The sequence below is a fragment of the Sinocyclocheilus anshuiensis genome, unplaced genomic scaffold (genome assembly GCF_001515605.1).
Source record: "Sinocyclocheilus anshuiensis isolate Anshui unplaced genomic scaffold, SAMN03320099.WGS_v1.1 scaffold1563, whole genome shotgun sequence".
Classification (NCBI taxonomy): Eukaryota; Metazoa; Chordata; class Actinopteri; order Cypriniformes; family Cyprinidae; genus Sinocyclocheilus; species Sinocyclocheilus anshuiensis.
This window is the reverse complement of record NW_015552706.1, coordinates 228494-242419: the sequence shown is the minus strand read 5'-3', so window position 1 is coordinate 242419 and position 13926 is coordinate 228494. Positions and strand designations below refer to the sequence as shown.

At 36.3% G+C, this 13926-nt stretch overlaps 1 protein-coding gene across 3 annotated transcripts in view; it reads right to left on the bottom strand.

Moving 5' to 3' along the window:
• Positions 1–13926, bottom strand: part of hdac5 (histone deacetylase 5) — an 85315-nt gene that overhangs the window by 30756 nt on the left and 40633 nt on the right. For all 3 annotated transcript variants that reach the window (XM_016459475.1, XM_016459473.1, XM_016459474.1), the window contains 2 exons: positions 913–1196; positions 690–834 (listed from right to left, as the gene is read on the bottom strand). In XM_016459475.1, coding sequence (XP_016314961.1) covers positions 690–834; positions 913–1196 — 429 coding nt within the window. The remainder of the gene's footprint in view (positions 1–689; positions 835–912; positions 1197–13926) is intronic.

Below are 13926 nucleotides of genomic sequence, written 5' to 3'. Positions count from 1 at the left end.
TGTAACATTATAAATGTCTTTACTGTCCCTTTTGATCAATTTATTGTTAAGTATTATATAAATATAAGTATTAAGTTCATTCCAAAAAAAAAAGTCACTGACCCCAAACTTTTGAACTGTACTGTATAACTGATCCAATACAAAAAATACATAGTAAAAAGTTATTTTAATTATTAAGTATAAAAAAAAAAATCAATTGTGTGTGCTATGTATTTTTTATTATAGGTACATTTGCATACTTTATGTCTTACAGACAGATTGTTGGCTAAGTAACATGCTAATTAAAGCTCTATTGGTATTAATAAGAGTCATGTGAATACTGCACATAATAGCTGCCTATGTGTGCACTTGTGAGGTTACTATGAGATACTATGTAGGCAGTAGGAAGCTTACTAGGTTTTGGAAATGATCCAATATGTTAATTTTGTGGTTCAATAATACCTAGTACTGCATTGTGTCGTTTTTTTTTAGTGTTAACAACCAAAGATGAGAAATAATAGAGAAATTTGTGCCTGCTGTGCTTAAAGTACTTCAAGGGATATCCATGACAGTGTGTAATTATAGCAGCAAACAACAATAAACATTAGCTACGCACTGCTCAGCAAGGTGTTGATTCATTGAACTAAAAGGTGAACAGTGTAGATCTATTGTAGTGTATATAATGGCTGGATTAATGGAGAGATACATACTCTCTTTGCCCTTCTCTTTGTTACGTAGCATGATGAGCTGTTGTTCCAGTCTCTGCTTCTCCATCTCTTCGTGACGCTGCTGTTCCAACTTCCTCTTCTGCTCCAGCTCCTGCTGACGCTTTGCGACAAGGATCTCCTGCTGTTGCTGTTTAGGAAGAGTTCAGAGGTCAAGAATCAAAGCTCAAGGAGATGATGTATACAGAGAGGACAGAAAGAGTCATACCATAAGATGTTCCTGTAGCTGCACTTCATGTTGGCGTGTCAAAACCTCGTGCTGCTTCTGGAACTCGGCGAACAGCAGCTGTTTCTGGAGCTCTTGTTGTTGTTTCAGCAAGAGCAGCTCGTGTTGTAGCTGTTTTTCCCTCATCGCCGGGTCCACCGTGTTTAGTGTGCTCAGACGCGGGTCTGTACGCAGGTCCACCGGCCCTCCGCTACCTCCGCCCTGATCTCCTCCACCTCCCACCGGGCTCTGCATCCCAGAAGGTAGCAAGGTCTTCACATCCACTGCTGGAGAGACAGAGAGATAGTCAAGCAGAGAGTCATTAGAGTTATAACCTGTTAAACCTTAAAGGTGAAGCCTGAAATGTATGCATCCCAAACAGAATAAGGATTGTTTCCCAACAAATATATTTCTTAGCAACATCTTCTACATAATTAAAACAGCCTTAGCGTTTATCTTTTTGTAGCAGTTTAGCTACAAATAAGTAACAAACAGTATTAAAGAATAGTGCCTTTATAGTAATTTGAACACATGCTAGGCTAGCAGGCTTAAAAGTTAATAGTATGCTAACATAGCAGGTTTATTATTTTGCAGAAGGCCAAGATTGAAGGCTATTGGTTACTCATATGCTAAGATAACAGGCTAATCTGTGAACAGTGAACAAGCTGTTAGGCTAAACGGCTACCTTGCAAGTGGAAAAAAATGTTTAAGTTCAGAATAAGAGCAGAATTCAAAAGTGACAGAAATCTTTTGTAACATTGTAAATGCCTTTACTATTTCAAATAAAATTTGTTCTTTTGAACTCTTAAGTTATCAGACAAGGATCCTGAATGTATCACGGCTTCCACAAAAATATTAAGCAGCATAACTGTTTTTAACATTGATAATACTGTAATAAGAAATGTTTCTTGAGCAGCAAATCACCATATCTGAATGATTTCTGAAAGATCATGTGACACTGTAGACTGGAGTAATGATGCTGAAAATTCAGCTTTGCAGTGACAGAAATATAAAATGATAATAAATTAATAATAATAATAAATTATATTTTAAAATATATTAAAATAGAAAACTGTTTAATTTTAAACTGTAATATTATTCCAAAGTGTTACTGTTTTTACTGTATTTTTAATTAAATAAATGCAGCCTGGGTGAGAATAAGATATTTCTTTCTTAAAAACGTTTTAAAAAATCTTACCAACCCCAAAATTTTGCTAATCTGTGTGTATGTATATACATACACAGACTTGTTGCATTTTTATTTTATAATGGGTCACCTCTGCATGGGTTCAAACATGTTCCCTTAACTGCTAGTACTGCTCAAAATAGTCTGACACACAAACGTACAATCTGTTTAGAGCACACCGTTACATAAGCAAAGGCCATGGGTGCATTTGCAATTGAGACGGTACTATATAGTTCATGCATGATGATGCATCTGTAAATGTTGGTCTGATATTTGTCTGTGTCTGCCCATGTTACCGTAACCAAGTGTTGGGCTCAAATGTAGACGGGCTAGTGGATGCTGCCGTCTTTTGCATCACAAGCCAGTTGAGAATTCATCCAACTGAGCCAAACCAGCTTTATCCAGGAAGCGCAGCATAGAAAAATACCAAAGTTGGTGTAAAATCAGTGTAAAAGGGCAACAGTTTTGTTATAGGTCATGAGGAAAAAGAAATGGCCAAAGCCTGCCTTATGGTAGGGCACTGTACTGGTGAAGAGGGCATGCTGTTATATTACCTAGTGGGGAAACCAAGGGGATGTCCTGATGCTCGTTCTAAAAAGCAGTTCAACCAATCACTTTTTCTCCATCTCTGATATTTCCAATAGTACCACTAGCCATAAAACTGAGCTTCCCAAAGCTTCCCAGCAAATGTTTTTGGCACATTTGTGATGTACTAAAAAGGCTCCACAAACCCATCATTCCTGCTTTTGTTGGTATTACTTTTGTTGTTGTACTTGTTTTTTCCTCTTTAAATAGTCTTTTTAGTTTCACTGCAATAAGGTGGCATTAATGAGTTGCCATGGGAATAGCGTTGTGTTTTCTGCCTCTTGCGCAAGTTAGTTAATTCTCTCCAAAGGAATTCAGTCAGGGAAACAGAGCGCTCCCATTAAAGGTGAGTCATAGATGCTTTCGAAACTTAGTGCGAATCAAAGTAGTGAATCTCAATGGTGTTGGGGAACAAAAAGGGTTTGAACTTGACTCTTACTTCAAGAACGGGTTTAAGGATTTGCTTGGCATTTTATGGGTTTGCATTATGAGTATAGAACTGTAATATAATATAAGGAATTATAAGGAATAAAATAAGGAATTCTCTATGAATTGCTTTCTGTGAAGTAATTTTGTGGACGGATATATAAATTAACTTGCATGCTATGTTTTAGACCGAAAATTACAAACAATAATTATATTGCTAAAATTTTTTTAAATTACTTTAAAAGGTTATATAGGATTGTTTTATTATAAGTATGTAGGGTAGCAGATTGTAAATATGCACTCGAACATATAACTTAAACAAACATATACTATACCTTTGTATTAATATAGTATTGTTGTATATTTGTATTCTTATATAAGTAGGATTACTGTAATGTAAGTAAATCATCAGTAAATGAAAGCACTGATGAAGGGTTGAAACCAAAACGTTTTACACTTTAGCATTTTTTTGTGGCCTCCATGGAATAAATCGACATGAGCGTTTGCCTATGTTTTTGTGTGCGGATCCTTGTTTTTTTTCATGTTTCAGTAATAATTTTTTTTTCCAGAAAGATAAAAAAAAAAACAGAATTTCTTTAAAATAGAAATCTTTGTTGTTACTTTTATTGTCCCTTTATTGTCTTAAATGTGACTTACTGTCACATTTGATTAACTTAATGCACCCTTGCTGAATAAAAGTATTAATAAAAAAAAAAAATAACAATAGTGTGGTAGTAGTGGTATTGATCCAATATCAAAAACAAATAATCTCAAATCCATACAGCAATACAGGTCAAAAGTACCAGTTGTTACCAAATCAACACTAAAATTAAAATAATAATAATAATAATAATAATTTTGGTATTGCATTCCTGTAGCTTAAACAGCAGAACATGTCACTAGCAACTCCAAAGTCATGGGTTTGAAAAATGTATACCTTCAATGCAATGCAAAGTCATTTTGGATAAAAGTGTCTGCCAAATACATAAACGTATTGTGACAGCCCTAGTTAGCATCTAGCATAATTCATTACCTTCATCACGGTCATCACATTTCTTACAATTTTTGCAAATAACTGGGAAAAAATTGGGGAAATACTGGCACAAAAAGCATGAGTATTTCACACTAGAAATTGGCATAAAACGTATGAAGCTATACTTCGTCTCTTCAAACGCCAAAGAGTCATCATGGTGTCCTTGAGTCTGCAGGGGCCTCAAGGGTGAGGTAGGATAGCACTATGCAGGGGCCCCTCACTGCTGAGAACACATTAACCCACAAGTCACTCAGCCTCTACCATAACCCGGCTCGCCCTCCCAGCATCGGCTAAAGTTTACCAACATGCTAATGATCCGGTTTCTTTGCTAGATGCCTGGCAGAAGCGTTCGGCTTACATGAAAATCAGATTACTCCCCCTTTATCAGTCAGGGGCTAAAAATAGCCTTCCTCGAGCCCTCGGGCCAATTGACTGTGTCAAGCCTTTGACGTCAGAGCTTGGCCAGCCGAGGTCGCCAGGGCTACCGCTCCTGTTACTGACCAGATGAGCTTAGCATAGACTTCACTAGACACATAGTAGTCTTCCAGGAGAAGAACAGGGTGCTTCCCCATGTATGAAGTTCAACGGTGTCCGCAACAAACAGCTCAAAACATTAGCTAATGAAGCACTCTGTAAAAAATGCAGAAGATAGGCAGTACAGGCTTCAGGGGCTGCATGCAAAAACAAACAGACTGCGTGAACACCGTAGTCTGATTTACAATTGAATGACTCTTATAACTAAGGAAATGCGAGACTAGATGACTAAACAATACTTTTACTGCTAGTTGACAAAAAACTAACATAATAACTAAGCTTGTTTATAGGCTTGCTATAGTAAAACCGGTCAAAATTAATACCGGCTTAAAAGGGAAACATCATGAATGAAACTTACTCAGCAACAACAAATCTTATATCAACATCTTGATGAATACCCTAAAATAACATAGTTGCCGTCAGGTTTTTCTTGCGATGTTGCCACCTGCCATGCAATACAGGTAATTTTCATACACGAGAATCGCGTTCAAACCCGGACGCGCAACAATACCTTGACATGTGCTGACTTGGGTTAGCTTAAGTTTAATTGAGGAATTTGTTTATAATAAGCTATTGAGTTTGTAATTGAGTTTGCATTCAGAATGGGATTCGATTGTTTGAATCATAGATTAAGCAGTACATTTCTTGACTTTCTTTCGAGGGGTTTGTTAGACTAGTCGGTTACAAAATTTCCACTTGAACATTAATGAAATTATTTATGGAGCACATACCTATTTATGAGCTCTATTAATATTGAAACTTGGTTACAGCCATTAAATGTTTTGTTAACATTTTTGTTCACAGTCTAGCGTGTATGCAGCAGCAGCACCTCAGATCAGTAATCAGTCCAAACACAACATCTATGTGACAGACTCCCACATCCCTACGGAAAACTCCTTTGAGGTGATAATTAGCAAGCACGGGGACTATTAAAGACAACCTTCCTATCAACTCCTTCCTGTCCAACAAAAGAAAACGGCAATTCCGTCACAGCTAATGTCTATCCTTTTTCAAACTTCTCATTCATTTTAAATATCACCCGCCTCCAAATTGGTAGTTACTCATCAAGGACCTGTTTTTAAGTTGAAAGGAGGAGATGAAAAACGCATGAAGGACAAAAAAAGAAAAAGGGGAGGCACTCTGGGACTGGAGTTTTCGAGGAAGTCCTCAGTGTGGAGGTTGGGCAGAATGAGGGGGTTTCCAGGCAATTTCCCTCGGAGAGTTCTTACCAAAGTGGAGACTCGACTGATTACGGTATCGCCCACACGTAGAACACATACACAAACTTGCAGACTTATATAAACAGAATCAAGCTTTCATGATGTGTACTGTAAAAGAGAATATAATCAGTATTTCTGTCTTGTTTTCTGGTCAAAATTGGTAAACATCCTTAAAATAAGATAAGTTACTTAAGATGCAAAACTATGCAAGTTGTTGTCACTTGTTTAAAAAAATAAAAATAAAATGGGAAATGAGAAATGTAAAAAAAAAAAAATTAATTCCTGAGAACAACTCTGGAAATATGAAACTTTGCTTCTCAAGTAGCATAAGGATGTTTAGGTATTTTTAATGTAAAATCTCACAAAAATACTAGGGATGCACGATATTAAAGTTCTGGATAATACCAATAAGTCAAGAATTATTTTTAACTGATAAAGACAACATTAAATGACTGACATTAAAATTCCATACTATTTTGCTTAAATAAATGAAAAATAAAACACTAAATACTAAATCAGTCCTTTTAAGGCTACGAGCAAACTTAGTCATCACAATATAATAATACACAGTATGAAAAATGGATATTCATCTTGAGATTTAATAAATATTACATTTTAATTAAATTATTAGTGTTTTTATAGATTACACTTGAGTGTTAGATGAAAGAAAATGTCATCTAAATGTAAAATGAGCATGCACAAATATCCAATCAATAAATAGTTCGGCTGATAACATTTTTAAAATGATTTGTGCACACATACATATACACAACGCTCCATGTTGTATTACAGTTTCTCTGGTGTTTTTCCAGGTGATGTATAAATGAGGACAATGGTGATCTCATCCCAAGGGAAAGGTATAAAAAAGCAAAAAACATTTCCGCAGAGGCACTTACCATGCATTAAAAACGAGGTAAGGGCATTGTAACCTGACAGGATGAAAATAGAAGAGAGAGAGAGAGAGAGAGAGAGAGAGAGAGGTACCTCCTCATTAAAAATAAAAGAAGGCGTTGCATAAGGAATGGGTGAGGTTGGGTGAGCGAGAGAGAAGAGGACAGGAATGAGAGATGACAGACAGAGTAAAACTGGACTAATCAAGTGTCTGGAAGTGGGCCAGAGAATGCTTGAGTAGCCAGATTTACCTTTCATCAGATTATATCGTACTCCATGGATTACGCTAATCGCCTGCTGGAAGAACTAAAAATAGCTTCCTCTCACTCCATGTCACAGGCGTTAAGAGCAAGGTGCCAGTGTGTGTATGTGTGTATATGTGTGTGTTTATCTACACTTGATCTCTTTATACATCAGTTAGCTTAAGTTTGTTTATAAGCAGACGGGCAATTGTTAATCGCAATTCCCAGCTCAGTCGTGTTTGAATTTGACAATAAGACTAGAGCACACGGTATTGTTTAGAATTGTAAAACCGTGACTAGAATAATGAACAGAATAATGTGTCAAAAGTAAATCGCTTCCATTATAATCGATGAATCTGAGAAGTGGCCGGTGCTGTGCATCGAAACAGCAAGTACTTACAAATTTAAAACAAATGTACTAGCATCTTCTTTCGGAGGATGCGTCCTCCGGAGGTCACATTTGTCAGCCGCATACGTCATTTAGATGGTCTTTCTTTCTTTCTTTTTCGTTATTAATTAATTATGCTGGAATGACCCTGGCCCTCTTCCAGACACAATAAATAAATAAATGTCTGAGCACTTTCCAGAACCTACTTCTACAACCACAGCAGATAATCATCTGGAGAGACCCACCCGTGCAAAAGTAGGCCCATGGAAGACATTTATCACACTAACGAATTCTTTTTCACATTTTGGTCAAAATAATGAAATCCAAAGAATAAATCATACTGCCTTTTTCAAGCTATGTATTGAAATAGCTGCCCCATTTCCACCGTAGCAGGGGGTCTTTCCTGGCTTCAAACTCCTTCCACCCGTCTTACTCGCTTTCCTCTACACCTTCGCCTCCTCCTCATCCTCCCCTCCCAGAAGAGATTAAACACAAGCAGCGACAGAACAGTCTGCCTGTGAAAAGCGCAGCTATAAATAGCCCTGGATTAATAATGCTCTGGGGGGAGCATTTAGGATGCTACATTTCCAGGCGGCTCTCTGTGCATCTCTCTCTCGCACTGTTCGCTCTCTTCCATCTTGCTATAGACGTCGGTGATGAACGCGGTGTGCAGTTTCTTTGCAGAGATGGCCTTTGACCTGAGGACCCTCATGAAAAGCATGCCGATGGCCTGTCAATAATGTGATTAAAGACTATCCATAGATGTGAACCGATGTGCTATGATCTAAAGTCGCATCTAACCAGATAATAATCTGTCAATGAGTTACAGAATCTAGTCGAAGCACTAAAACATTTTTAAGGATAACTTTCCAGTGAAAAACTGTGCTTAAGTTGACATCTAACCGCCATATCCTCAGGGACGTCGTCCCTCATGGCAGCAACAACCTAACGGTCTCCTTTCCTCTCTCCCAAAGGGCGGTCCTTTTGTTTTCAGAGCTCAGCTGAAAGAGAAACTTACAGCTGACACAATTTCCTGCTTTCATTCCAGCCAGGAGAGCTTTATTTTAGCAGTCAGTCTAAAGCCCTGTTGTGCAGAGACAAAGAGAGATGATGACAAAGAGGAATAGGTAGAAAAAGAACTAGAAATGTTTTGTAACTTTACAAACTTATTTGTCTGTCACAGTCTGCAAGAAACAATTTATTGAATTATATTAACTTTTTTTTTTTTTAAGTATTGAAAAGTTTTTCAATTTTGAAATTCTCTGTATTTATTCTAATAATAATTCTATATCACTTTACATATAAGGAGAAAAAGTGAGCAAGAGAAGTATATATTAATATTGTTAGAGAAGGCTACAAAATTTATATTTAATATATAATTTAACATTTAAATGCAATATTTTTTAATGTAAGGGGCGTAACATTTCCGTCACACGCTTGAGGTATTCGGCCAATCACAACGCACTGGATAGCTGGCCACAGCACACCTCGCTTTTCAGACTGATGAGCTATTTAAAATCGACGCGTTTCAGAAATTTTTGAACCTTAAACCGCATAAACATATTTCATTACACCAAATACACAAAATAATGTTCTTTTTAGCAATATATGACCCCTTTAATGTGATAGAAAAGCCTGATGCTTTGCATAAAATAAAGATACAGAATTCATAATTCATACATTTAATTCATAAAGATACAGAATGGAGAACCAGCGCCGTTACGGTGGAAACAGAATAACAGAGACTGGTCGATTACACGTGAATTACTTCTGTTTAATGTTGAATTTTGTTTCTAATGTTTGTTAAACGAGATTAAATATAGGCAATATTTATAGCCTATTAAAAATGATATAAACAATGCTGTAAATGATAAATAAAGGAAAATAAAGGAAGTTATCATGCAAACCAGTGGTTGTGTGGAGTATTTTAGAAAAGTTTAGAGGATTTAAGCTAATCTGTAAACCTTACTTAATGTATGAAGTAAAAAAATAAGCTAGTAATATAGTAAAAATGAATAAACCCATTAGCTGGGTTAAATCAACCCATTATGCTGGGTTAAATAAACAACCCAATTTGCTGTGTAAATTTAACCCAAGATGGGTTCTGTACTATATTTACCCAGCCCTTGGGTTAATAACAACCCAAACTGGGTTGTTTTTAACCCAGTGTTTTTTAGAGTGTACCTCCGTGTCAGCTTTGTGGTTTCATTGATGGTATTAATTTGTTTTGTAATGCTTTTATGTTCATAATCATACTGTTAAAATACTGAGAACAAAAATAAACACACATTAACACATGTTCATAATTGTATGTATTTAGTATCTTGAAACTCCCCAGCAGTGTTTTGAGCTCAGATAAGATAATGGTCGTAGAGCGCCCTCAGGCGACCATTACTTTTACATCAGAATGAATACGCTACCTACAGGTGATTAACGAACATTTTTAAAATAATCCACCAAATTATCATCATTTTAAGTTAACAACAATGCCACCTCAGTAAATTAGTAAAATATTAAACTGAGTTATTGCCTACATCATATATTTTAATATAATGTATGAAATAAACGTTAAAGCAGAAACAAGAAAGATGTAAATGCCATCTCTTATTCAAACTCGCTCGCTCCCGCTCTCTCTTCCAGCTCGTCGCTACTCAGCATTGGATTGTGGGAAATAGTGCTTCAGCGAGTGTACATCGGTTGTATCGAAATCAGAATGCATCGTGTGTAAAAAGTAGTTCACTCAGAATTTGGACCGCACTACAAAATGGCTGACACCTGATATAGTGCACTATATAGTGGATAGGGAGTGGTTTCGGACACAGCTCATGACGGAGGCAGAGGATCAAACCTGTTCCAGAATTCTTTCTGCACTTTCACGTTTTGAATCCCAAGTGTGGAAACACTTTGGATTTTACACACTGCCGGGAAAACATGACTATATGACTAAAACGGTATGCAAAGTAACATAGCACTTTATTTTATTTCAGAAAGTATTTTTTCTACTCATTTTGTTGAACATTTGACTATTATATTTATGTGCAAGTTCAGGGTTTTGGTACTAGAAAGTTTCATGGTTCAAGGTACTTTAAATATACACTATGTATGTGTATGCTCCTGAAATAAAAGTTCAGAAAGATGTGATGCATTGTTTTTGTTTTTGTCTCTTTTAAGGGTATAATCAAGTATTTCAATTTTTTTCCCATGGTCTAGAGTAAAAAACAAAAATCGCAACACATAGCAATATCGAATCGGAATACTTGTAGAATCTAAATTCTTTAAAAAAAAAAAAAAATTCGCAATACATATCGTATCGGCACCCAAGTACTGTGATAGTATCGAATCGGGAGGTAGGTGTATCGTCCCATCCCTACTATCTATCTATCTATCTATCTATCTAAATATATATATATATATATATATACATATATATATATATATATACACACGTATATATCACATCCCTATAAGAAAGACAGAGAAAGAAGACAAAGTGAGCAAGAAAAGCTAAGGACACTGAGGAAGGACCTCAAGGACAGTCATTAATAAATGTGCCTGCACTTCCCTCTGTTCTGCAGAAACATCTCTGTTGGTAAGCTTTGGGACACAGCAGTGAATCATGGGACGTGTTTCCCCAGCACAGAAATAAACTAGAGGCTGAGAAGGTGCAGACCTGTGATATATTAAAACAGAGACCGTACACACACACACACACACACCCACTCGCAGCAAGAGCGAGATAAATTTGTACTATAAACCAACAATCTTCAGGACAGAATGGAAAAAAAAAAGCAAAATGTATCAGGAGTCCATGGTGGTTTGCCTTCAAATAAAATCTGACAGTGGAAACCACACGGCAATGAGCAATTAATCGCTGTAAGAAAAAGTTGCAATCAATCAATTAAGACTTTAGTGCAAGGGTGAAATTTTCAGAAATGAGAGGACTGATTACTTTTCCCTTAAATGTGCTTCATTTTTATAAATAGTTTGCGGTTTCATATTGATTTGACTGCTTTTTGACTGAAACGGGCTCCTGCATCTGCAGCCTCCCTGGAGGAACCGTTTTTTTTATTTGAGCTCTACAGGCGCTTTCTACCATCCCCCTGTTTTAAAGTCTATTTTGCAGAGAGCCCGGCTTACGTCATGGTTATTTTCTTTAGCAACGGTACACCAGCTACGCTTCAGAGAAACGAGCGGGAGAGATGGAAAGGCAGAGAGAGAGAAAAAAGCATGAATATTACTTTCCAGAAATAGCACATAGCGACGTGCGGTAGGCTGCCGTCAAATCTGTTCTGCATCCTCTCCTTGTTAACGGCACACAGATGAACGAGAGCAAGGGAACTAGGAGAGAGTGAGAGAATCAAATAGAGTCCGTCAGATCCAGCCAATGGTTTGGTGACATTGCCACCGAAACTGTGGGGAAGAAGAAGAAAAAAAAGAGGTGCAGGAAAGTTGGGTGCTACATTTACATCCATTGGAAGAGCTTCTTGGCAGCTTAAACTTGGGGTTTCAAGCTGGTAAGGGAGAGTTACAAATAGCCAGTGTGATTTATGGGCCCCAGGAACCTCCGATGCCTTGGCAGGCCTAAAGGAGGGGTAGATCCCCTCGCTCTGGGAAAACAAGAAACCAGCAGTTCTTTGGTGGCCAAAAAAAGACAGCTGTAAAAATGGAAAGAGAGGGCTTGTGCACCGCATGATGTTAGTTCATAACGACTCTTGATCCATAAGACATGCGGACGATGACGTCAATTAAAGTCGATAATGACACTGCTGGAAATCAACAATGTTTATCGGCTAATGCATGTCGATTTGTTCACGTCATGCATGCTGAATGGTGCTATTTTCTATTTTAGCGAGAGAACAGAGATTTTATTTTTTATTGTTGGCCTTTTAATTATTTACAGGACAGTTGAGAGAAGGCAAGAAATGATGGGAATAGAAGGGCTAATGGTATTGGGATATGACGCCAGTTCTAGCACATGTACTAATTGCTAGACTCAATTTTTATTCCTACTTATACTACTTGCATGATGACTAGTTTTATTAGTAGACTAGTTAAGGCTGCTATGGCCGATTACCAATAAACAACTGGCAATTGAGAAAAAGAAATCAATTACCATTAAGTAATTGATTTATATATTATTATTATTATTACTACTATTATTATTACTATTAAAAACTAGAAAATGTCATTATTAAAAAAGTAAAAACAAACATAAAAACATAAAAAAATAAAAATAAAATCAATAATTTTAAATGCTAAGCAAGAATTTAAGATTCACAACATTATAATGCACATCATGAAAAAGGATCTTCTAAAGATTACCTTTAACAGTGTTATTAAATTAATATTGTTATAAAAATTTACCTTAGATGAATATTAAATCATGACAAAGAAAATCTTAATGTAAAGAAAATAATTGTGGAAAATTGTTTTTTTTTTTTTCAGGATATGTTGATGAACAACATTTGTTTGAAATAGAAATGTTTTATAACTAAATTTATTTAAAGTCACTTTTGATCATTTTAATGCATCCTTGCTAAATAAAAGTATTAATGTCTTTAAAATAATAATAAAATAAAATAGGTTAAAACTAAGTGTTAAAATAGGCAAAAATGAGCATACACTATTAAATATTCATAAATATGCTGGCTATGGATAAGTCAATATTGAAAATGTAATTGTGCATGTTAAATTCTCTCAAAATTTACATTCAAGTTACCTTTGCCATCTAATGCTCACCTAATATTATTATTTAATAAAAGTTTTTAAAGTATTTAAAAAAAAGACTAATATTTTAATAACACTGTTAATGGAATCTTTAGCAAATCTCTAACTACTGCCATTTACCTGCTTAATGGTAATGGTATTGGCAGAACTAGTCAACAAATTGGTGCAAGTCTCATTAGCCGCAATGCGTTGGTGTGTTTTAAATGACTAAGCCATGACTGAATAAAGGCTTTTTTATATTCTTCAAAATTGATATGGTTTTAAAAATTGGTGCAACCCTTCACTTGGTCCACCAACTCAATTTCCCATCACCCCCCCCTCCTTCACCATCAGCCCCAAAAACAGTGTCCCATTCAACAGCGAAACCTCTACCAATCATACCGTGAGCTGCGTATGCCCAACCGCCATTCCTTAGGGCTCTAGTTCAAATGGGACAACCTTTCATGAACAGGAAAAAAAAGCAGAGAAGAAGAAGAAGCCGCATGCAAAGCATAAACATTCAGACGATGAAATGTCATCGCTAAGTAGCAGGCTGAGTGCCGGCCACTGTTTACAGGTTCTATAAATGCACCAGCATTGACGTCAAACACTTGCATGAGAGGAATGTTGTTTTCTGGGTAAACTTCAATGTGTGGTGCGGAATTCATCTCACACCACTTTTTAGAAAGAAGCAAAGAGGGGGTTGCAGGGTGTATTCCAGCAGAAAAAGAGGGTTTTTTATTCAAAAAAGACGTGAAATTATATATATATATATATATATATATATATATATATATATATATATA